The sequence below is a fragment of the Physella acuta genome, unplaced genomic scaffold (genome assembly GCF_028476545.2).
Source record: "Physella acuta isolate Inbredline_101_S28 unplaced genomic scaffold, ASM2847654v3 ptg001970l, whole genome shotgun sequence".
Taxonomy (NCBI): domain Eukaryota; kingdom Metazoa; phylum Mollusca; class Gastropoda; family Physidae; genus Physella; species Physella acuta.
This window is the reverse complement of record NW_026733475.1, coordinates 102,230-129,316: the sequence shown is the minus strand read 5'-3', so window position 1 is coordinate 129,316 and position 27,087 is coordinate 102,230. Positions and strand designations below refer to the sequence as shown.

Below are 27,087 nucleotides of genomic sequence, written 5' to 3'. Positions count from 1 at the left end.
TCGTGTTGTGTGTGTAGTGTTTTGGGGTCTCAACATCGGTCGAAGAAAAGTCACTGGGTTCTTCCCACTTCGTTGGGGGAAAAAAATCGTGAAAATGTTTGATCTACTGAAGAAGGCAACTTTTTCCGGGTGGACTCGAAAGCTGTGGGTGGGGCGCTGGAAGGTTCTGGTGTTTATGATGCTGTTCCTGGTGACGTCATACTCGGCGCTGTTCGTCATACCCATCCGTAACGTGGTGTTGTACCACTCGCTGGAGTTCGCCTGGAAGGATCTGCCTACTGATGTCTTGTTCCGGATACACTTTGTGGCCGATTCTCCGCCGGAGAGCATTTACGCTGCCGTCACCTGTTTGAATTTAAACGCTCCTCGTATAAAGAAAGAAGACATCAACACCTCAGCTATACTCACGCATTCTTACCTGAAGAGCTACGACGCTCAGGTGCTTTCTCTAAAGAACGGCCACGGTCGTTACCTACCTGCGCTAAACCTGAGCCAAAAAGTGGACAACTTGTACCTGTATAAAGTGGCAGCAGAGGCTCTGGACCAGGTCGGTGTCCGACATTTCCTCGTGGCTGGCTCCCTCCTGGGGCTCAAGAGACACGGGGGGTTCGTCCCCTGGGACGACGACCTTGACATTGCCATCGATATCGCCCACTGGCAGCTGGTCAAGCAGACCCTGACGTGTGTCCTGGGCTTCTCGCTGGCCATGGAGCGCGTGTTCCACTGGAAGTTCTCCTACGCCAACATCTCCTACCCTTTCCTCGACGTTTTCTTCTACAAAAGCGACGACACCTACATCTGGGCTGCCACCCACTACATCCGGAAAACGTTCATCTACCCCAAGAAGTTGGTGTTCCCGTTAACCGAGGACGTGTTTGAGGGCGTCAGGGTGCCTGTACCACGTGACAGCCTGGGCGTGGTCATGCGGATCTACGACTACGACGTGTGTAGGGCGTACAATGGCCACATACCCAGGAACACCAGCTCCATTGGCCAGTACCCCTGGGGCTACTCCATCACCCAGGTGCCGTGTCGCAGTCTCGCCTATATGTACACCATGTTTCATTTACAGCCGACTACATAGCTGAAGGTCTCTGGGTTTGATGTGTCATACCTATACCATCACCTTTTCCAGTGCATATGGGGGCAGATGAAGTAGAGTTAATGTGTTTCGATAACCTCGGCATACGAGGGGTTAGTGTGGTCAGTACAATGCCCTGTCGCCTTTGTGTCAGGTGCTCATCATATCAGGGTGAACTCTGGGACGTTTAAGAATCCGAACTCAAGACTTAGCAGTCGTAAGCTCTACTCCTCGACCACCGCACCAATATAACATGTTTGATTTATACCGATATACCATGTTTAATTTATACCGATATACCATCTTTGATTGATACCGATATACCATGTTTGATTTATACCAATATACCATGTTTGATTTATACCAATACACCATGTTTGGTTTATACCGATATACCATGTTTGATTTATGCCAATATACCATGTTTGATTAATACCAATATCCCATGTTTGATTTATACCAATATACCATGTTTGGTTTACAGCAAATTAATTAGCATAAGCTCTCTAGATTTGATGTCTAGTTACATGGTATTCTTCTGTTATTGTTGGTTATTATACACTAGGCATGCTGCCCAGCTTCGCTTAGGCTTTCGAAAACATTGAGAATTTGAATGCTTAATTAATTCGCCCGAGGGTCGGTCTACGACCTCAAGAGTTATGAAGAGGTTCCTCCGTGGACATTTTTTTTCGATTTATAGCTCATATAAGGTACCGGTCAGTCGAGGTCAGTTTTGACCCCCTCATCGTAGACTTTTCGGCCAACCGGCCCCCGTGTTCTGTCGCCCCAAGGCAAGATCCTGCCGAATTTGAAGCGCCTGCGGCGCCGGAAGTGCCTTATCGGACACCCGACAATCTAGATCTAGATCTAGAATCCTAATTGAATTTTTTTTTTAAGTTTAGTCCGAGCAAAATAAAAAAAAATACATTAACCAAGTTGACTTGGTGGGTCTCGAACCCGCACCACCTGCGTGGTTTTTAGTACACTAACATCTCCGCTATTTAGGCACCTTATAAAATACAGAGAATGAAAGACGTATTTTAAAATCTTAACTTACGCGAATATGCCTATTCTTTCAAATTAATTTTTTTATCCCAAATTAGCCAGTTCCAAACAAAGATTTTGTATAAATAAATGTTATGAGTTTAGGCCGGAAAAATTGTATTGTATACATTTCATAGTGTACGTAGATCTAAATCAAATTTGAATGAAATAGTTCATTTCTTTTTTATTATAAACACGGCAGATGACGTCATTAGTAAGCAATACTGTCGTCACAGTTTTATGCGTTCTTTTACACATCTATTAATGCTTTTCCGGTTGCATAAATAATACTGTTTCTCTACATTCGAATACGCCTTTATTTTATATTTTTCTTCTTTAAATAAAATTGTGGTTATACATTTAAAACATCTAACATATTATTTTCAACAAAAGTCCGTATAAAGTTCTCCATATATTGCTGCCGTTTCTGACGTGATGTCCGGCGAAAATTTTTTGCGGACAGAGAGAGAGAGAGAGAGAGAGAGATGTGCGAACGTGGCCCATTATAGATTTAGATAGGGCCGATGCTGTGTATTTATTCGTGGGAATTCGAACCCAGTTGTCTGATTAAATCCTGTGTACGCTAATGCTGCTTTCAAAAGCAATTCATTTCAGTTTATTGCTATATTATATATCACTTAAAAGCTAGTTTCTGTCCTTTTTTTAAGGAACATAATTTTGTTGAAAGACAATTTTTTTAAAGTAGAAAACTATGTCATTTATTTAATATTAAGAGGAAATATGGTTATTTAAAATGTTAAACAATAGGACTATTCATTATGTCTCAGTATAATTGCTGTTACAAGAACTAGAAAGCAGTGAAAGGGATATAACTGATGTATTCTTTCAAAGGGAATGTACTCTTTGAAAATTTATTACCTTATTTTTTCAGCCCATTTATGTTTTGTATAGCTTGTGCATCTGTTGGGTTGAATATTATTTATCAACTATCAACATTTTCAACAAGTCATACACGCATTTTCTAGTCTAGGGATTTAGCCATCGGATCGTGTCCAGATAAGCTTTGACTGAAAAAGTTAACCCCCGCTACCAAAAAAAAAATAATAATTTAAAAAGAGGGTATTATTATGAAACTTGTACTTTTAGGTTTTATTGAATAGGATGAAATTGGGACATATCATTATTAATTTTCATGAAGAGGTCTGTATCTTGGTACCTAGACATTTCACGCGTGCGCTTTTTCCATAAGTGGCGGGTCACATCTGGACAGGACCCTGGCTATTCCCCCCCACCCCCTTCCCCCGCTCCCTCAGTGCTAAATTTGAGCAGAATAGGGTAAACATTTCTGATCAAATAGCGAATGCATTAATGTTTATTTTAAATCCAGATTCTGAAGTTTTCAGTAAAACATTGAGATATTAAATAAAAATCCGATTTGCTTAGTTGCTCTAAAAGTATTGAAATATTTATTCAAATCAATTTTTTTGTAATTTATTCCAAAAAGGTATATCTAAAGAATAAATTCAATTTAAATACAATTTTTATAATTTACAGTAAAAGATTGGAATATGAAATATTTTTCTCTAATTTACAGAAGAAGTGGATATAATGATATAATTAATTTAATCCAGTTTTTGTTGTTTACATAAAGTCTGGATACAATATAATATTTAATTCACACCTGTTTGGTCTACTAATATAAGAGTGGGTATAAGGAAATATTTATTTGAAATCCATTTTCTGTACTTTACAGTACCGTTACTGTTTGAATCTGACTGTTTTCTTAAGCACAAATAATGTATTAACCGAAAATAGAAGTTTTTTTTTTAACTCTTTTATTTATTTATTTTTGAGTTGTCATCTGAATCAAAATACAATCCATTTTTAAAAAAAAATAATTTATAAAAAATAACAGTTGAGCTGGTCAAAATGTTATGTCCAGCAAGGATTGTATTAAACCGGTGAAGGGCTACTAAATTTTTATGATGTTTAAAGAGTAGAAAACCCAAAGTTTTTAGCGCAATTTCCATACGGACAATTGCGATTATTAACTCGTCAAGGATGTGTGTCCGATGTGTGTCCGCAGCTTTAAGTCGTATCTACTCCTCAACGAAGCAATATCAAGGACTAGTTCCAAAGCAAATATGTTAAGCAAGTTTCGAGGATGATTGTGGGCCAAAAAAATTCCCGGAATTCCTTCCTGGATTTCCCGGAAAAGCCAAAAAACCTCGAAAAAATGCAGTTTTTGGCCCATATCTCGGCAACCAGACCACTTAGCGACTTGAAACATTTACCAATCGATTTATGCCATAATTTACAACAATATTGCCGAAGAAAGTTTTCAAAAATATCCTTTCGTTCGGTCACACAAAATTAATTAAGGAAATTGCGCTTAAATTGTCACTAGACTTTTTATTAACTTGTTTTCTTCTTAATTTCTTCAAATTTGGGTTTAAGTTCAATTATTTGATGTTTTATTATCAAGAAGTTTTTTTTTCATCAGGTTGATAAAAATTAATATGAACTGTTTTGTAAAGATGTACTTATATTTTTAAAAATCTGAATTTGTCAGCATTTGACATATTTGTCTCTTATATTTAACATATTTGTTTTTATATTCCCACTAACAGCTCATACATGTTTAATAGATATTGTTTTTTTTTTATAATTCCCTACAATTTAACAAAAAATTCCTTTAAATAACTTATTTACAAGTTGTTTCTCTTAATTTTGAAAAGCTCATTTAGTGCTAGTATTATACAGCATTACTGTGATAATTTTACAAAATATTAACTCGCTACATTGATTGGTAAAATTCAAGTTGACAGAATAAATATAACAAAATCGGAATGGTTAAAGTTGATAGGATAAAAATAACAAATAAAAAACGAAATTATCCAAGATTCAATGGTCTGTATTTTAAAGGGAGATAACTTTCAACTAAAAAAAAGACAAGGAACCAACACAAAAATATAAAAGCGTTGATACAATTTTGTGACACCATTTTATGGCGTTTTAAAAAATCCTAAGCTGAATCTTGAATAAATTTACTATTTGATGTAATATAGCCTACTATGTACGTTATTTAAAAAAAATATAATAGATTACCATTTCAGCATTTTTTAAACTCACATTAACATATGGCTGGTATGACATTTCTGATTAGGTTTATATAATAAATACAATCCATTGTTAATATCAAATATCTTATGTTTACCATTAAAATGTGTCAGCAGTTTAGTATCTTAAGCTCACAAAAGTTCAAATCCATTTAATTCGGACTTCTATTGGAAGCTGATATTTATGCTCTATTTATGTAATCAGTATTAAACAGCACAATTACAAATTAAATTGGTAGTATTATACTCATACTTAAATCCGCAGCCATGCTGGAAATTATGTACTAAAATATTGTGTGGATGGATTTTTAATTTAAGTAATCTAATTACAGTTTGACAAGTAAGCAAAGTATTAAGTATTTAAAAAAAAATTAAAATAGATCATGGTTAACCTGAAGAGCCCTGATAATGGCTCATGTGGGGCCGTGTTTCAATGACATTTCAATGGCCCTGATAATGGCTCACCACAGCAGTGTGGGGCCATGTTTCAATGGCCTTTTATGGCCCTGGTAATGGCTCACCACCTCAAAGAACCATGTTTGAATGGCCCTAAAATCTAAAATGGCTCAACGCTGCTGAAGACAGTGCCAGGTTTAAACTCCACATTTTCAGCATTAGACGTTTCACCTCTATCAGTCTGCCGCAATAACTATGTAAATACTATGCATTTTTACTTTCATTCACTCAAGATGCACGATTAAATTATTCCATTTTTGTATATCATATTTTTTTCGTAACCAAAAAAAAAAGTAATTAATCCTGTGTGTAGAGTTGAAATTTTGTATGATACCTTGTTAAGTTTTCCTTGTTTTTGATTGGTCCACTTTCACTTCCTTCCTGTTGAAGTTGTTTACAAATTCTATTTATAGAATGCTGACCACCTGACTCATCACCTGACCAACTCATCTCACCAATTAAACCATTAACCCATTTCTCACAAACCACTTGCCTATGATTGATATTAGAACATGGGGTATTTTTTTGTTGTTGTTCATTACAGTTGTCTCTTCCTTGTTGTTTTATAGCAGGGCATGTTCGTGTGGATAAAGATAGGTGAAGTAGAGTTGATCTGATACTAACCTGAATATTTGGTATAGACAAGTCACAGAGCTGGTTAGATACAGATGTCTCTGACAGCTTTTAATGGATCTGAGACACTTTTTAACACACAGCAAACACTCGTAGATAGTGCAGACACTCTAGACACACACTACAGACACACAACAGAAACTCCGCAGACTCTTCACAGAAACTCAACATACACTCTCTAGACACCGCCTTAAGACACTTTGCAAGCATCGTTCAAGATCAGGCACATACCAAGTGCTGGAACTCTAAGACAGATTGGCTCATCTAGACTCCAGTATACTGTCCATACCATTAACAGATTAGCTTGTCTAGACTCCAGTATACTGTCCATACCATTAACAGATTAGCTTGTCTAGACTCCAGTATACTGTCCATACCATTAACAGATTAGCTTGTCTAGACTCCAGTATACTGTCCATACCATTAACAGATTAGCTTGTCTAGACTCCAGTATACTGTCCATACCACTAACAGATTAGTTTGTCTAGACTCCAGTATACTGTCCATACCATTAACAGGTTAGCTTGTCTAGACTCCAGAATACTGTCCATACCATTAACAGATTAGCTTGTCTAGACTCCAGTATACTGTCACCACTAGTAACAGTTTCAGTATTTGTCTAAAACTGGTGTACCTATTAACCTCAATGTATGATAGGCTAAAATTGTCTTACTGCTGTGTTGCTGGTTGTATTTATATTATCACATGTTTGCCGATAACTATACTTAAACAAAATTTCAAACAAGATTGTTATTATAAAACATAATCAAGATATTCACGTGCTAGAACTTACCACGTGACTTGTTTAGTTGAATTTATTATATTTGTAATATAATAATGACAAATAACTATTTTGATAATAAAATTGTAAACATTTATAGTTGTTTTGATTTATGTCTTTGTTTTGTTTGATTTATTTTTGTTTTAGTTATATTTATTATTTTGGTGGTTTTATTATTATTTTTCTTTAGCCCTTTTACTTATTATTTTTTAAATTATCCTGTTTTGTATGTATTTGATTTTGGACGAGTGAATGAATAACTCATTTTTTTATTATAGAGAACAAGGGACATAATACATAAATCTGATTTTAAACATGTGTAGGCGGATTATCCTTCCTTAAAAAACATTAACGAAACCCTTCTCAAGCTATGTTAATTTAATAAGCAACTAGAGAAAAAAAACAGTGCTTTTATTTGAACTAAAGAGTTAATTACTTTTTTAAAGACAAGATCTAAGAAATGTGGTAGAAATTTTTAACAAACTCAGTTTCACCAGCCCTATTCTGTACCCAGCACGGTGTCCAGATGATGAGATGAGTAAATCCAGCCCAATCCTGTACCCAGCAGGAAGTGCGTTTCGACCTTAGTTTCTGAGTACCCTAACTACGAGGGTTAAACCTTTTAGACAGATAATCTCAGTTGTGTGACGTTATTGGTTTAATTAATGATAGGCATTAAAATTGTTAAATGTAATTATGGTTTCTTATCCAATGTCTTCTCGATAATACAAAAAAAAGATTTATGTATAACTGCCTCGGCTTAATAAAGACCATTGTCTATGGCATTATCAAATTTTAGATTTCGATCTGGTGTACAAAGATTTGTTTTGTAACAGATGAGCAAGCATTTAATACGGCTCGGCATGGGGTAGAAGGGGGGGGGGGAGAAATGGGTTCAAGAATGCCTGCCGTACTCACTAATCCGTGTCGGTGAAAAGGTCAAGGATACTACGACCCTGAATGACTGCAGTGGGCAAATCTCATTTAAACACAGCAGGCGCAGCTGTCTTCATCAACGCCAAAATTTTAGTTAAGGTTAGGTTGACCTCTGGCAGGTTTACACAGGGTTCCACTCCAGTTGACCTGCGCTGACTTTGGTTATAACATGATGTCAGTCATAAAACTGACTGCTGTAACCCCACTTCAATGGGGAGCAAATGACGTCACGTTTTAATGTATCACGTGACGGGGTATAAACTGTTGTGTTGTTGGGTGGAGGGTGGGAGGAGGCGTAGGTCTAATCAAAGCGTCATAAGATTGGGTAGGGGTGGGGGTATATTTAGAGCGGCATGGAAGATTAAGCCATGAAGATCAAGTCGTGAAGATTAAGTCATAAAGATTAAGTCAGGAACATACATTCAAAAACAAAAAGTCATGAAGATTAAGTCAGGAACATACATTCAAAAAGAAAAAGTCTTGAAGATTAAGTCATGAAGATTAAGTCAGGAACATACATTCAAAAAGAAAAAGGCATGAAGATTAAGACGGGCAGATAAGTTAGGAACATACATTCAAAAAGAAAAAGGCATGAAGATTAAGGCATGAAGATTAAGTCGGGCAGATAAGTTCGGCAGATTCAGTCCGGATAACTAAATCAGGCAGATTAAGTCGACAAGATAAGTTCGAAAGATAAATCAGAACTTCGCTAGCACATTGAGTAGGCTACTATATTGCTATATGGTATTTTTTTTTAAATTGCCTGTAGATTATCTAGACGCTTCCAAACAACCAGAGTAGGAATGAGAACTTCAAGCCGGTACTTGCTTGCAAAAAAAAGTGTGTGTATAGCCATATTTGCAATGACAAAAATTGTTTTATTAGAATTTCTTTACGAGGGGGAGAGCTATAGCAAAATTTTAGATAAGAAATTGATAAGACTATTCAAACAAGTGAATTTTTTTTTTTAAATATTGTCATTAATGTTTGGCAAACATTGAAACATTTCGTTTATAAAATCAATTCTATAGGTGTAGAAGTAAGTTTCTTTTAGTTATTTTTTTTTTGCGTGTGTTAACAATGAAAAGAAGTGATTTGTTTTGTTTGATGTTTTACTAAATTTTAAAAATAGGCAAAAGATGTTTGTTAAAATAATGTGTATTTATACTTGGTACTGCTACTAACATGTTCTTGCTTCAAAATAAAAGTTTTTAAAAAAAATGCATAAACAACACTTTAATAACAAGCTTTTATGAAATAACGTACTAAAAAGGAGAAAGTAAAATTATTTTCTTTAAAATATATAATAATGAACTGCTATTTAAATAAATATATAAATATATAATAATGAACTACTATTTAAATAACTGTAAAGAAAAAGCGCTGGTCACAATGTTATCTATTCGATACCTCTACTAATATTTAGGAAGAGATCCACGCTTTTTTCGACTGTTATTTAAATAGTAGGCTAGTGTATCTTAATATATAAAATACCATGTGCGCACTTCTCTCTCTCTCTCTCTCTCTCTCTCTCTCTGTCCGCAAAATATTTTCGCAGGGTATCACATCAGAATCTTCAGCGATATATGGAGAACTTGAAACGGACTTTTGTTGAAAATAATATGGTAGATGTTTTAAATGTACAACCAACATTTTATTTAAAGAAGAAAAATAAAAAAATAAGGCATATTCGAATGTAGAAAAATAGTTTTAATTATGCAACAGGAATAGTTTTGAAAAATAACCTATGAAATAATAATGTCACTATTGTTTATTCAATAACTAATGACGTCATCTGCCGAGTTTAGAATAAAAAGAAATGAACTATTTCATTCAAACTTTATTTAGATCTATATACGCTATGAAATGTATACAATAAATTTTTCCGGCCTAAACTAATAAAATTTATTTATATCTATTTGGATTCTAGATCTAGAGATTCTTGTTCTAGACTAGATCTTAATCTACGCAAAAACTAGACGTAGACGCTAATAAGTCGCTAAGATCTAAATGTCTATTTAAACTATTTCAGGCCTTAATTATTTTATAGAATTTTTGTTTGTTTAGCTATGGAACTGGCTAATTTGGGATTAAAAAAATAATTTGAAAGAATGGGCATATTCGCGTAAGTTAATTTTTTTTAATGCAACTTTCATTCTCCGTGAAAGCAGCCATCCGTGAAGACAGTTTACAGACGACAAAAAAAAAGATCAAGCAGAACTACTTATTACCTCCCCTTAGTTTCAAATCGTTTAAAAACGAACATATCTGCCCCTTTTAGCCGTCACTAATTCAACCCGGCACAACGATTGTAAACATCTCACCAGACTGGTGGGGGTGGGGGTGGTAGCGATATGGTCTGTTGAGCTTACGTGGTGGTGGTGTCCCGCAGGGTACGTCCATGAAGAGAATTATACATATAGAGATTTAGAGAAAATCATTTTGTTTCTCCTTGTTATGCATTAATACAAACAGTTATTAAAACGCTTATTTAAGCATTTTTTTTTCATAACTTTAAAATTTTTAATACAACAGAGTTGCATGACAGCAAAAATTACTCACTAGATAAACACGAAAAATGTGCGTATAATTAAAATTAATTAAGCATCCAATTAAGTCAAATTTGATGTCAGACTGCATTGTCATCGGGCCATGACCCACGTGCCACGTTTGAGATCAATTGGTAAGTTAGAAGTGGTCAGAATTTCGCTCGCTATTTTTGATCCATAATTCCAAAGAATTCACAGACATACAGAGGAAGCAAGTTAAATAAAAGTTTGTAATAAAAGCTTGTAACAATGGTGGTGTTTATTTCGTAAGTAAGGTTAGAAAAAACTAATTAGCCAAATGACACGACAACGGTTTTGATTGTGTCTGTTATATCACCGCCTGGTGTTCAAACGAGGCTAGCAACACCACAATGTGGGTCCTTATCTCACCATTTACTGGGCTGATCAGGCACGAACAGAAAAACTCATTCAATCCTGTTCGTGCTGCTTCTAAAGTCTCAATTTATTTTTATTTAACTGAGTAAGGCTTGATTGGTTTACACAAGCTTGGCCTACTGTGATCGGTTGGTTTTCACTAAACAATTTTCTTTGTTGATGATAGGTGGATTGGCTGAGGATTAGTGTTGGCGAAATCGAGAATCTACGACCCGTTTTTGTTCCAGTAATATTGGTGAGACATTTTTTTTTAATTTATAATTTATCTAAAATATACCCTCTGATTTATTATTTAGATACTCCCATTTTATAATATCAGTAAGTTTTGTTTTATAATATTTTGTGGGTGGCTAAGCAATTATTAAACTCGAGAAGAAGTTGTATCTTTTAGAAAGAAGTTTTCTTGCAAAACGAACTATTATATGTTACACATGTTATAAGAGTAACATTATAAATATATAATAACATGTGTAACACATCTGATAACAAGCTGATGTTGTTATAAAGGTTGAACCAAAGATTGGAACAATGTTTACTTCCTTAATTCCTGCGAGTAGAAGACGACTGGAACTTTGCGACATGTTTCAGAGTGGGAAAAGAGCTCAACTCTCAAGCTCTGTTCGCAAATGTGGGCTGTGGAGATGGAAAGTTATCGTCTTCGTGCTTGTGGCACCCTTGGCTTGTTATGTTATGATCTTCACCCTCCCTATCCGTAATATCGTGTTGGCTTTCTATCTGCAACACGCGTGGCAAGAACTGCCGACTTCCGATCTACTGAGGATTCATTTTGTGAGAGAAAATGTGCCTAAATCGATGTTTGAGCGCGTCTCTTGTTTAAAAGCGTACAGGCCTAAAATAACGAAACAAGACATCAACACCTCAGCTATACTCACCTATTCTCACCTGAAGAGCTACAACGCTCAGGTGCTTTCTCTAAAGAAAGGTCATGGTCTTTACTTACCTGCGCTAAACCTGAGCCAAAAAGTGGACAACTTGTACCTGTATAAAGTGGCATCAGAGGCTCTGGACCAGGTCGGTGTCCGACATTTTTTCGTGGCTGGCTCCCTCCTGGGGCTCAAGAGACACGGGGGGTTCGTCCCCTGGGACGACGACCTTGACATTGGTGTGGCCAGTGTCCACTGGAAAGTGGTCAAGAAAACGTTGTCGTGTATTGAAGGCTTTAGGATCTGGCAGAAATTGAGCTACCACTGGAAGTTTTTATACACCAATATGTCGTATCCTTTCGTGGACATTTTCTTTTACCAGATGGACAACTCGTATGTATGGGCGGACAACTCGGTCACCCGCAGGACTTTCATTTACCCGACCCACTTGGTTTTCCCATTAACCGAGGACGTGTTTGAGGGCGTCAGGGTGCCTGTACCACGTGACAGCCTGGCCGTGGTCAAGAGGATCTACGACTACAACGTGTGTGAGGTTTACGGTGGTCACACAACAAGGGACATGAGCTATGTGGACCACTACCCTGATGGCTACTCTAAAGAAGAGGTCTCTTGCAAGGATTTATATTACATGTATAAGATGTACAACGTGTAGGCTAAATGGGATCAGTGACAGATTCAACATATATATATATATATATATATATATATATATATATATATATATATATATATATATATATATATATATATATATATATATATATTTTATTGAGAGTCACTCCCTCCAGCACAATTAATTATACGTGTTAATTAACTTGTTATGCGCCATTGAGGTAGTTGACTCTGATTTTAACCTGCTTTTCTTTTGTAGTAGGCCTACATGAGATATGGTGATATGTTTTGTGTAGAGTAAATCTGGAAAGCATTGCTGAAAAGTAAACTTCAGACATATTTTCATATAGGATAACCCGGGGTAATTCCATACCCTACTTTTATTTTTATTTATAAAAAAAACATGTATATACACTAATACATTACTTTATTGGGTGTATACTTGCACATGATATATTTATATGATGGTAAAATTCTGATTTCACTTGCGCAAGTCGTAGATCGCCTATAGGTATAACTGATACATAACCGTATTCTGTGGACGAATTTGGATTGTATAAAATAAATCTATTCATGTAAATTTACCAAGTTTTCATTTTATGTGTATTAACATACTTATATGCTTAGCTTAGGAATGTTGAAATAAAAATTCCATCTACAGCTAGATTTAGTTGTGAGAATCGTTAATGTTTTGCGCGATATGGATTTTCTTTTTTATATATCTTAATATTATAGTCTAAATATTCCAAGGGACAGAGCTACGACATATGATGTTAGTGATTGTCAAAACTACATTTACCTCCCCGTAAAACAAACCGACAAGATACTGAGTCTGAAATTATGCTTTTATCTTTTTAAACTTAAATGAAAGTTTGCAAAAAGACCTGACTGTCCTGGATATGAACTTAGGGGATAGCTATTCCTCTCCAAAATCGCCTTTATCCAATTGTACTTCTGATACAATGTACTGCGCCTGAACAGTGGCGTCACCCGGTGAGGCACTTCGTGATGTCACCCCTCCCACAAGAAACACGGTATATATATATATCTATATATCTAATATATAAAGCTCAATTCTGTAACGCATGTTTGTCGTTGGCATTTCTACGGATTTAAGTGTTAGATCAATTATCGTGCGCAGTTGTCTAAATTTATGAGTTAAAAAATTACTATTAAAAGTGTTGGGAAATCATTTTCCTTTTTCAAATTATAGTAATAATTGTCGGCATGTTCATTAAACAGAAGTTTTAAAAAAATATCATCTTTTACAAAAATTCTAATTATGTTTTTATTTAGTCCTATAGCGCTTACTTCCCTTTGATAAATTAGGCAAAACACAATTACTTCCCTTTATAAAACCATAGCATTAGTTGAAAAGCATTTACTTTTTAATTACTTTGTTTTGGTGTTGGGAAAAAAATAATTACATAATTAGCGGGGATTGATCAAGTGCAAATGTTTTAGGTATTTTACGGATAAGCTTGGAGTATTATAATTGTTCATTAAATTGAAACAGGCGCGTTCGTTTAAGTGAGTGCAAAAACTATGAATAAGTTGGGGTACTATAGTCGTTTATTAAGCTAAAACAGGCGATTCTGCCCCGGGCGTTTATGTTCGCGTTAGTGTTTTCTTTGTGTTTAGGTGGGTTTGCGTTAGTGGTTGCGTTTTGATTTGGTTCGTTTTTGTTCTTTCTTTTTTCGTTTTTGTTTGTGTTTTTTTTTGTTTGGGTTTGTATTTGTGTTTTTGGTTGGTTTTGCGTTTGGATTTGGTTTGTTTTCGTTTGCTTTTTCGTTGTTTTTTTTTTGGTATTGGTGTTTGTGGTTGGGTTTGTTGTTAGGTTTTTGTTTTCGTTTGTTTTTTCTTTGTGTTTGTATTGGTGTTTGTGGTTGTGGTTGGGTTTGTTGTTAGGTTTTTGTTTTCGTTTGTATTTCTAATTGTGTTAGCGTTATGTTTGCGTTTTGTTGTTTTGGTTGGTTGTGGTTTGGGTGGGCAATGCCGGGTTTATGATGATTTCTAAACACACAGGTAATGGTCTTTAACGGAAAGGTTTTTCACAGAAGCCAGAGCAGGGCCTGGCCGGGACGGCTAGTATATATATATATATATATATATATATATATATATATATATATATATATGTACAATAGATATATATATATATGTACAATAGATATATATATATATATTGTTTATATATATATATATATATATATACATATACATATACATATACATATATATATATATAAACAATATATATATAAACAATATATATATATATATATATATATATATATATATATATATATATATATATATATATATATATATATATATATATATATATATATATATATATATATATACATAAACAATATATATATATATATATATATATATATATATATATATATATATATATATATATATATATATATATATATATATATATATATATATATATATATATATATATATATATATATAATTTTAATACATGCCACAAACGCGTACATATATGTGTATAAGCTTTAATCACTGCAGACGTAATAGTAACGGTGTTTATCTACAGTCTGTTAATAATACAGTTGGATGTAGCATTGTTTTCTCTACAGTTAGCACGTTCACGTCATGGTGTCTCCCCACCCCCCTCGATTTGCACCTCCCCCTCAAGTTTTTCTCTATATATTTTGCTATTTTTTGCCTTGGTGTCACCCCCCTAAATGGTGTCAACCGGTGCGGTCCGCACCCCCCCCCGCTCCCCCCTCGCTACGCCCCTGCTATACCTTAGTACCAAAGCTAGGCCATGGTGAAGTTACTATACTATAAAAGATAGTATAATAGTTGGGATTTAGTGTTTTGACTAGGAATAAGTATTAAATCAGAAGCTCACCCAAACTGTACACGGAAAAAACACGGCTCCTAATTCCAAAAGTAATTCCAAAAGTAATTCCAAAAGAAATTCCAAAAGTAATTCCAAACGTAATTCCAAACGTAATTCCAAAAGTAATTCCAAAAGTAATTCCAAAAGTAATTCCAAAAGTAATTCCAAAAGTAATTCCAAAAGTAATTCCAAAAGTAATTCCAAAAGTAATTCCAAAAGTAATTCCAAAAGTAATTCCAAGAGTAATTCCAAGAGTAATTCCAAGAGTAATTCCAAACGTAATTCCAAACGTAATTCCAAACGTAATTCCAAACGTAATTCCAAAAGTAATTCCAAAAGTAATTCCAAAAGTAATTCCAAAAGTAATTCCAAAAGTAATTCCAAAAGTAATTCCAAAAGTAATTCCAAAAGTAATTCCAAAAGTAATTCCAAAAGTAATTCCAAAAGTAATTCCAAAAGTAATTCCAAAAGTAATTCCAAAAGTAATTCCAAAAGTAATTCCAAAAGTAATTCCAAAAGTAATTCCAAAAGTAATTCCAAAAGTAATTCCAAAAGTAATTCCAAAAGTAATTCCAAAAGTAATTCCAAAAGTAATTCCAAAAGTAATTCCAAAAGTAATTCCAAAAGTAATTCCAAAAGTAATTCCAAAAGTAATTCCAAAAGTAATTCCAAAAGTAATTCCAAAAGTAATTCCAAAAGTAATTCCAAAAGTAATTACAAAAGTAATTCCAAAAGTAATTCGAAAAGTAATTCCAAAAGTAATTCCAAAAGAAATTCCAAAAGAAATTCCAAAAGTAATTCCAAAAGTAATTCCAAAAGTAATTCCAAAAGTAATTCCAAAAGTAATTCCAAAAGTAATTCCAAAAGTAATTCCAAAAGTAATTCCAAAAGTAATTCCAAAAGTAATTCCAAAAGTAATTCCAAAAGTAATTCCAAAAGTAATTCCAAAAGTAATTCCAAAAGTAATTCCAAAAGTAATTCCAAAAGTAATTCCAAAAGTAATTCCAAAAGTAATTCCAAAAGTAATTCCAAAAGTAATTCCAAAAGTAATTCCAAAAGTAATTCCAAAAGTAATTCCAAAAGTAATTCCAAAAGTAATTCCAAAAGTAATTCCAAGAGTAATTCCAAGAGTAATTCCAAGAGTAATTCCAAACGTAATTCCAAACGTAATTCCAAACGTAATTCCAAAAGTAATTCCAAAAGTAATTCCAAAAGTAATTCCAAAAGTAATTCCAAAAGTAATTCCAAAAGTAATTCCAAAAGTAATTCCAAAAGTAATTCCAAAAGTAATTCCAAAAGTAATTCCAAAAGTAATTCCAAAAGTAATTCCAAAAGTAATTCCAAAAGTAATTCCAAAAGTAATTCCAAAAGTAATTCCAAAAGTAATTCCAAAAGTAATTCCAAAAGTAATTCCAAAAGTAATTCCAAAAGTAATTCCAAAAGTAATTCCAAAAGTAATTCCAAAAGTAATTCCAAAAGTAATTCCAAAAGTTATTCCAAAAGTAATTCCAAAAGTAATTCCAAAAGTAATTCCAAAAGTAATTCCAAAAGTAATTCCAAAAGTAATTCCAAAAGAAATACCAAAAGTAATTCCAAAAGTAATTCCAAAAGTAATTCCAAAAGTAATTCCAAAAGTAATTCCAAAAGTAATCCCAAAAGAAATTCCAAAAGTAATTCCAAAAGTAATTCCAAAAGTAATTCCAAAAGTAATTCCAAAAGTAATTCCAAAAGTAATTCCAAAAGTAATTCCAAGAGTAATTCCAAGAGTAATTCCAAAAGTAATTCCAAAAGTAATTCCAAAAGTAATTCCAAAAGTAATTCCAAAAGTAATTCCAAAAGTAATTCCAAAAGTAATTCCAAAAGTAATTCCAAAAGTAATTCCAAAAGTAATTCCAAGAGTAATTCCAAGAGTAATTCCAAGAGTAATTCCAAAAGTAATTCCAAACGTAATTCCAAACGTAATTCCAAAAGTAATTCCAAAAGTAATTCCAAAAGTAATTCCAAAAGTAATTCCAAAAGTAATTCCAAAAGTAATTCCAAAAGTAATTCCAAAAGTAATTCCAAAAGTAATTCCAAAAGTAATTCCAAGAGTAATTCCAAGAGTAATTCCAAGAGTAATTCCAAGAGTAATTCCAAGAGTAATTCCAAAAGTAATTCCAAACGTAATTCCAAACGTAATTCCAAAAGTAATTCCAAAAGTAATTCCAAAAGTAATTCCAAAAGTAATTCCAAAAGTAATTCCAAAAGTAATTCCAAAAGTAATTCCAAAAGTAATTCCAAAAGTAATTCCAAAAGTAATTCCAAAAGTAATTCCAAAAGTAATTCCAAAAGTAATTCCAAAAGTAATTCCAAAAGTAATTCCAAAAGTAATTCCAAAAGTAATTCCAAAAGTAATTCCAAAAGTAATTCCAAAAGTAATTCCAAAAGTAATTCCAAAAGTAATTCCAAAAGTAATTCCAAAAGTAATTCCAAAAGTAATTCCAAAAGTAATTCCAAAAGTAATTCCAACAGTGCGAATATGAAGAAAACAATTACAGTACCTCACTCATATATATATATATATATATATATATATATATATATATATATATATATATATATATATATATATATATATATATATATATATACATTACATCTTCAAAGACAAATAAAAATCATGTGAACATTATTCCACCTTCAATCGTTTTGAAGAGAATCCTCCAAGTTGACTACTGCATTCATTGACTAAATTCAACTACGGCATTCCTCTACGTATTGTAACATACTGGTCATCATTAATGCATTTCTACATTTTAAGACATCATAAAACGTCATCAATTTGTTTAGTACACTAGATCAAAGTTTATAGGTATAAATATTTTTTTTTAAATATCTGAGTGTTGACGTCTCAGCTTTGTGCCGGTTGTACGCCCCAAGACTCATTTTATTTTTACACTTGTGGTCAGCTGACTCGGTATCCTGCACGGTTTCACTTGGTACTTTTGACATCAAGAGCCTAGGGTAGCACTTTAAGCACTATGGCGCCTACAGTTGTTTTAAAGAGCGCCCTACAACAGGATACGGCGGGCCACTGTTATCGATGACAACACCGACCGTGGGACCGTCAGGTGACAAGTTTTATTGGCGGCTCTCACGCTCCCACCGCGGCACCCCCTGCCAGCCTGTATTCATTAAATGCCCTACCTAACCCTTTTTGAGAATGATCAACACAAAGATTACCATTCAGCACATGCACTGTGTAAGGGCGGCTAATCTAGCGTTAAGCTTGAAAAAAGTTTAAAGCTGGGTTAGCCACAGATTTCTAGTTTGTTTGTCCATATGAACCTACTACCAACGCGTCACATCTCTGCTACCTGATCGGAAATAAGTTACATCGATTTTCTGAAATGTTATAAATAGCTTGGAGGTACCGAAATTATTACCTGTAGACAGTGGCGTCACTAGGTCGAGTGAATGTACGGCAACTTATGGTGTCAGCCCCACCCTTTTTTTTCTCTGTAAATTTTGCAGTTGGTGCCAGTTTGCCACCCCCCCCCCCCCCTCCCCCGGTAATAGCCTTAAAGTGTTCACATTTAATGCTAAAGACGTTTATCTATAGTCGGGTGTTTATACAAATGGGTGGAGTATTGTTTTCTCTACATTTTGCATGTTTACCTAATGGTGTCACCCCCCCCCCCCCCCCACACACACCCTTGTCAAAAGAGCGCACGACAAAAGAGCGCCTACATAAGAGCGCAGACAAAAGAGCGCCGACATCAGAGCGCCGACATAAGAGCGCACTAATTTCCCGACAAAAGAGAGCCGACATTAGAGCGCAGACAAAAGAGCGCCGACATAAGAGCGCCGACATAAGAGCGCACTAATTTCCCGACAAAAGAGCGCCGACATTAGAGTGCAGACAAAAGAGCGCAGACAAAAGAGCGCCGACATAAGAGCGCCGACATAAGAGCGCACTAATTTCCCGACAAAAGAGAGCCGACATTAGAGCGCAGACAAAAGAGCGCCGACATAAGAGCGCCGACATAAGAGCGCCGACATAAGAGCGCACTAATTTCCCGACAAAAGAGCGCCGACATTAGAGCGCAGACAAAAGAGCGCCGACATAAGAGCGCCGACATAAGAGCGCACTAATTTCCCGACAAAAGAGCGCCGACATTAGAGTGCAGACAAAAGAGCGCCGACATAAGAGCGCCGACATAAGAGCGCCGACATAAGAGCGCACTAATTTCCCGACAAAAGAGCGCCGACATTAGAGTGCAGACAAAAGAGCGCCGACATAAGAGCGCCGACATAAGAGCGCACTAATTTCCCGACAAAAGAGCGCCGACATTAGAGCGCAGACAAAAGAGCGCCGACATAAGAGCGCCGACATAAGAGCGCACTAATTTCCCGACAAAAGAGCGCCGACATTAGAGCGCACTAATTTCCCGACAAAAGAGCGCCGACATTAGAGTGCAGACAAAAGAGCGCCGACATAAGAGCGCCGACAAAAGAGCGCCGACATAAGAGCGCACTAATTTCCCGACAAAAGAGCGCCGACATTAGAGCGCAGACAAAAGAGCGCCGACGTAAGAGCGCCGACATAAGAGCACACTAATTTCCCGACAAAAGAGCGCCGACATTAGAGCGCCGACATAAGAGCGCCGACATAAGAGCGCCGACATAAGAGCGCCGACATAAGAGCGCACTAATTTCCCGACAAAAGAGCGCCGACATTAGAGCGCACTAATTTCCCGACAAAAGAGCGCCGACATTAGAGCGCAGACAAAAGATCGCCGACATAAGAGCGCCGACATAAGAGCGCTGACATAAGAGCGCACTAATTTCCCGACAAAAGAGCGCCGACATTAGAGCGCAGACAAAAGAGCGCCGACATAAGAGCGCCGACATAAGAGCGCCGACATAAGAGCGCACTAATTTCCCGACAAAAGAGCGCCGACATTAGAGCGCAGACAAAAGAGCGCCGACATAAGAGCGCCGACATAAGAGCGCCGACATTAGAGCGCAAACTAAAGTTCGAAAACCATAGTTAATGGTTAATAAAAATTAACTCCAGAAGGCATCGTTTGATGTTAACTCTTTATTGTTTCATTAAAAAACTAATTGTTCAGTTTCTTTAACTAAAAAACTGATAAAATCAACGTGAAGTCCAATTATTCAAAACGCAATCTAATAACACATACAAAGATTTTAAATGTTAGGCCTAAATTTAGAATATAAACTGAAATGAAATGTAACAAAATGAAAATATATTTCAAATGAATAAAACGTTTCTTTATAGTTGCATTTATATTGCTAAGTTGTGGGCTATACCTCGTATTGAATCATTAGCATAGGTTGAAGCAATCCCCTGCAATCTTTGGTTCAGCTGAACATATTTGTTATTTGAAGCTTCTGGTTGATTCTCTCCAGTTACAGTTCGATTTCGATGTGATCTTGTTCCAGACGAAACTGGTTGATCAACTTAAAAACGGAAGGATGGTTTCTCCTTCGCCTCCCTATGTACGTATCCTGCCGATGATGACAGAACAACATCGTTCAGCATTTTCATCCACCCTCGGCAGCCATCGTTCTTGCAGCATCTCCATGTCGTACTTCCATCAGCATTTGCTATGTCCTTTCCACATCTGTAGCCTTCGACCAAAATAATTACCTTCCCTTTCTGTGATTCGATCTTCTCCATGTTACTTGGGTTAGAAATATTTTCAAACTGCATTCATAACATATTAAACATAATATATAAATAAACACGTCGTTTTACCGTACCGTCGATTGTTTAATTAAAACAAGTGTTAACAATGTCATATTCGTTTAGCGTACAACATGTGTTTTTTTTAACTGGCTGCGCTCTTATGTCGGCGCTCTTTTGTCTGCGCTCTTATGTCGGCGCTCTTTTGTCGTGCGCTCTTTTGACGGGTCACCATCGTCAATATATACTTAAAATATTTTTATCTCTAATTAACTATTCATTGAACTGGCCCAATGCACTTTTATTCTATATATCTTGCCATTTTTTTGTGTCTTGGTGTCATCTAGTGCTGCCCTCTACCCGCGCCCCGCTTCTGCATGTACAGAAATACATTTTTTTTTGTTTCACCTTGTCGAATATTTGTTCAGATTATGTATGCATTGCCAACAAACAGAAATGATGGCCCGTGTAAGTCCCCTGGTTTAATGTTTGATTGCCTCTGTAAGTCCCCTGGTTTAATGTTTGATGGTCCGTGTAAGTCCCCTGCTTTCATGAATGATGGTCCGTGTAAGTCCCCTGGTTTAATGTTTGAATGTCCGTGTAAGTCCCCTGCTTTCATGAATGATGGTCCGTGTAGGTCCCCTGGTTTAATGTTTGATGGTCCGTGTAATTCCCCTGCTTTCATGAATGATGGTCCGTGTAAGTCCCCTGGTTTAATGTTTGATGGTCCGTGTAAGTCCCCTGCTTTCATGAATGATGGTCCGTGTAAGTCCCCTGGTTTAATGTTTGATGGTCTCTGTAAGTCCCTGGTTTAATGTTTGATGGTCTCTGTAAGTCCCTGGTTTAATGTTTGATGGTCTCTGTAAGTCCCCTGGTTTAATGTTTGATGGTCCGTGTAAGTCCCCTGGTTTAATGTTTGATGGTCTCTGTAAGTCCCCTGGTTTAATGTTTAAACAGAGGTCTGAGGTGATGTTCTATAGAACAGAGGTCTGAGGTGATGTTCTATAGAACAGAGGCCTGAGGTGATGTTCTATAGAACAGAGGTCTGAGGTGATGTTCTATAGGCCGAGAAACAACCGCGTCTGCAACCCTCACGCATCAACTCGTAGCTCTATGTTGCTAATTATTCCTAGCGTGGAACTTTCTAGAGAATAATTTCAGCAGGCGGACAAGATCAATATAAAAGCATTAATTCGCAGTTTTGTTGTACATAGCTTAATAAGCTTGCTAAAGCTTTGTTCTAAAACTATAAGGTAGTTTTTTATCCTTTTTTTATTATTATTTTTTTGCATTACTTAAGTTTAATATTTTAATAGAAGGTAAGATAGTAGTTTTTTTATATCAGCCTATATTCCTAGTTCAAGTTATCATTACCAAACAAATAAAAACATAGAAGATAATGGTGGACATTGATACATTAAATGTTACAGAAGAAATAGGATAATGCGTTAAGTAGACATAATTAGAGTGTGATTTATTATTAGTCGTTTGTAGATAACATAAAAGCCATTTAATAATATCAACTTATATTGCTCAATTAGGAAATTGATATTTTTAAAATTACTGAGGCAGTTATTAATACACACACACACACACACACACATATATATATATATATAAATATATATATATATATATATATATATATATATATATATATATATATATATATATATATATATATATATATATATATATATATATATATATATATTGGGCAGGGGTTCCAAACAAATTTTTACGTGGGAGTCTTTTTTATTCTAGTTCCGGCTCTGATATAAGCTTGTTTAAACTTTTCCATATCAAGCTTTATTTAACTTTTTCACTATTTAAATAGTCTTTATTTATTTTATATTTAAAATTAAAGCAATATTATTTTCTCAATGTTAGCGCATAATTAATAAAATAATTCTCTGAATCTGATTTCAGAATTTGTTTTGTGCTCGTTGAGAACATGAGAACAACGTAGAAAATATAAGGTGCATCATATTAATAATATATTGAGGCAAAGAGAATCCAATTAATGACAATTGCTACAAATCCTTGTATTAAAGATATTTTCTAAAGCAAATGGTTCTCTGATAGGCTTGCATAAAGCAAGAGTTTAGTGGCTGTATAGAGTACAAGTACGAGATTGTATTAACCTTAGATAAACATCCAAGCGTCCATACCTTGTTTGTTAAAAATTGAATCGATGACATTATTATTGTTCTATAATTATAGAGGTTGTTAAATTAAACAGTTTTAATATAACTTCTTAATTACTGTGTACTGCATATTGTACTCTTAAATACGTTTAAATTAAATATTGATAATTAACACTTTTACATTAAAGGAAAAACATTTTTTTTATAAATTTTATATATATTATGCTAGAGAAATGCTAGAGAAGATTAAAGCTCTAACGATGTTTGAAAATTGGAAACACGTGAATTTTTCAAATGTTTGTCGTAAAATTTGGCTATTAAAGTTTAGAATTTTATTACTGTTGGTGTTCCTGGTATTGGCAACAACTACCTTTGTTTTCGTCATTCCTGTTCGCAACTTTGTGTTGTCCGGTTCTGTCAAATTTGCGTGGAGGGAAGTGCCTACCATGGACTTATTCAGGATGCATTTTGTTGAGGAAAATATTCCTGATGGAATGTTTGAAAACTTTACATGTTTGATTATAAATAGGCCAGAAATAAAGAAACAAGATATCAACACTTCAGCTATACTGACCTATTCTTACCTCAGGAACAATGAAGCTCAAATCAGGTCATTAAAGAAAGGTCATGGCCGTTACTTACCTGCGCTAAACCTGAGCCAAAAAGTGGACAACTTGTACCTGTATAAAGTGGCAGCAGAGGCTCTGGACCAGGTCGGTGTCCGACATTTTCTCGTGGCTGGCTCCCTCCTGGGGCTCAAGAGACACGGGGGGTTCGTCCCCTGGGACGACGACCTTGACATTGGTGTGGCCAGTGTCCATTGGGAAGTGGTCAAGAAAACGTTGTCGTGTATTGAAGGCTTTAGGATCTGGCAGAAATTGAGCTACCACTGGAAGTTTTTATACACCAATATGTCGTATCCTTTCGTGGACATTTTCTTTTACCAGATGGACAACTCGTATGTATGGGCAGACAACTCGGTCACCCGTAGAACTTTTATTTACCCGACCCACTTGGTTTTCCCATTAACCGAGGACGTGTTTGAGGGCGTCAGGGTGCCTGTACCACGTGACAGTCTGGCCCTGGTCAAGAGGATCTACGACTATGACGTGTGCGCGGCGTATGCTGGTCATATACTGAGATCTATGATTTGCACCGACCAGTACCCGTATGGACATTATGTTAAAGCTACATACTGCAAGGATTTATCCTACATGTACAATATGCAAGACATATCATAATTTGATTTATTGTAGACTAGGCATATTGCCTAGCTTTGCTTAGGTTTTCCAACAAAAAAAATCTGAGAATTTTAATAATTATTAATTTGTGATTGATTGTTATGTAGAGTGCTTAATTTTAAACATTGATAATTTATTATTAGAAATCGCTGGTAGAATATTCTCTAACGTATTACTTGCATTGTAATTAGAACTACAGAAGCTTTCTAGATAGTATACCTCAATTCATATCACAATAACTTTTCATGTTAATTTGTACAACTTAATTAGGATACAAATGTAATGTATAACAAAATTATTTGTTCAAACTAATGCTGTATTTCTTCATTTTCTGTTTGTTAAAAATAGTATAAAAATAATTGAAAAATAATTTCTTTAGAAAGTTAGCTCCCTTTTACATACTCCGAATGACGTAGTCTCTGTTTACTTTTTTTTTACAGACAATTGCTAAACAAATGTAATGTCCCCCGGGGATTTTTTGGTAGTCCGTCCGACTCCCCCCCCCCCCCCCCCCCCAGGATCGGTCTACGACCTGACTGAGGGGCTTAGGGGTTCGTCGAGCCAATTTTTTTATATATAGCTCATATAAGGAGAATTTCACTCGCGGTCTTTTTTAGCTCTCGTCGACAACTTTGAATCAACCCGATAGATTTGCTATACGGCCTAGCCATTTACCGAGGTACATGCGAAAAATTAGCTAGATGTACAGAAGGTAAGTGCTCTATAATCTGTGTTAAAATTACCCTCTGTTTTTCACATAAATTACAAAGATTGTATAGGGAAATACGACTGGTCAGTTTTGACAACTTTACAGATTTTTCCCAGATGTATCGAGTTTTTTTCTGAAATCCCTAGGCGTTTTTCTAAGACCTCATTAAAAATCAAGCGGGGTGAAAAGTATTTTTTTCGATATATAGCTCAATAAGGTGCCGGTAGTCTAGATCAGTTTTGACACATCTTTATAAATTTTTTGTGGCCGACAGACACCGGCTTCCGTGTTCTGTCGGCCCGAAGTAGGAGCCTGCCAAAATTAAAGCGCCCGAATGGCATCCGTCAAATGTGTTTTATATATAGCCCTATAGATTTTTACCTTTATATAAATAATTTTTATATTGGAATCGTCTTGCAAATTTATTTTTCAAAATGCATCTTTTAAAAAATGTTAAAATTTAAAATGTTACAATGTTATTTTAATAGAGGTTCTAGAATAGATATATTAATAGATAGATATGTTCTTTATGAGCAGTGTTATTGTATATTTCTTTGACTTTAACCATTTCCTGCGGTGCAGGTGCAGGTAAAGTGATTGCATTGTATAAGACTAAGTGTACATACGTTCCTTCTTACGTTCTATGTCAACCAGTCAATATCTGTATAGGATACCTTATAGGCGTAAGTCAAAGACCTATTGTACTTTCAACTGCGACATAGAACTGAAAAACGTAGCCACCACCTATATAATCGATATTTGATCCAAACGCTAAGCCATAATTGAGGCTAAAAACATCATGTAAGAGAAATTTAAGAAAAATGTCACTGATCATTTTTTTAACATCACTCAGTTTTATTATTTATTTTTATCCTTTCACAAGCGAATTTTTAAGTTATTATCTCTTATTTTTAATCTTTTGTCTTTAATATACGACATTTATTTATTTGTTTACTATATTGAAAATAATATTTATAAAGCATTAAATAAAAATCAAATAAAAACTTTCGACAGCCATTAGTGCTGGCAATCTAAAATCCACTTGTGATGTCTTTTTTAAACATACTTAGAGGTTAAATTATGTGTGAACATATCTGCGTGTATGATTGTGTACGTGCATGTGTTTGCGTATTGTGGATACGTTAAATTCAAACCTTTAACGTGTTTTTTACTCTTTCGTATACCCCAACTAAAGAACGTGAAGAAAATATTAAATACACGTACATTACTAAAACTTATTAAACGAATCAATGTCAAATCAAATTTTCGCTTATATTCCTAAAGAAATGTATACATTTTAATTATAGTAGGGTCGAAAAAAACCAATTCAAATGTTTAATAATTTTGTCAGGGGAGGTAATTTAAAAAGAAATTAAACTCACGCAAAATATTGCTATTTAAGTTTTGAAAAATGTGAATGCTAATTGCGCCGACGATCGTGAGAGTATTGTTGTTAAAATACACGTCCGTTTGTTTTATAAAGCCATTTGATAAAGCGTTTGTGTTTTCTTTTGTGTTTGATTTTTTGTTTGGGTTTGTGTTCCGCTTGTGTTTTGGTGTTTTGTTTGTGTTTGCGTTTTTGTTTGCGTTTGTATGTGTTTGCCTCTGTGTTTGTGTTTGAATTATATTGTTTTGTAAGTTAGCGTTGGCGTTTCTGTTTTCGTTTGTGTTTTTTCTGTTTGCATTTTTGTTTGCATTGTGTTTGCGTTGTATTTTGCTATTGTGTTTGTTTTTGCGTATGTGTATTTTTTGCGTTTGTGTTTGATATTGTTCTGTTCCCAAGTTGGTACATTTTAAAAAGATTCACCGTGGCGGTGCACGGGTATGCAGCTAGTAATAGAGGTGAAGAAAAATTCCTTGAATAGAAAGTTTGCCGGTAGTATAATTGAACCTGAAAACGTAAATGTCAATGGTAGCGCACTGGGCGATTATGAAAGGTCT

At 35.0% G+C, this 27,087-nt stretch overlaps 2 protein-coding genes across 2 annotated transcripts; both read left to right on the top strand.

Annotated features, from left to right (window-relative positions):
• Nucleotides 1–16,049: 16,049 nt before the first annotated feature.
• LOC131931445 (saposin-like protein 11) lies at nt 16,050–21,009 on the top strand (the record flags this gene model as incomplete). The annotated part of the gene is made up of 3 exons (XM_059288241.1): nt 16,050–16,232; nt 16,935–17,039; nt 20,773–21,009. Coding segments are annotated over 3 exons (525 nt in total), but the record flags the coding sequence as incomplete, so codon positions are not given.
• A 2,648-nt stretch (nt 21,010–23,657) lies between these two features.
• LOC131931444 (uncharacterized protein RP688-like) lies at nt 23,658–24,437 on the top strand. Its single transcript, XM_059288240.1, has one exon. It carries the CDS (start codon nt 23,658–23,660, stop codon nt 24,435–24,437), a length of 780 nt encoding a protein of 259 aa, XP_059144223.1.
• The last annotated feature ends 2,650 nt before the right edge of the window (nt 24,438–27,087 follow it).

Coding starts and splice junctions, on each gene's coding strand:
- LOC131931444 (XM_059288240.1), top strand. CDS start 23,658: ATGCATTTTGTTGAGGAAAATATTCCTGATGGAATGTTTGAAAACTTT.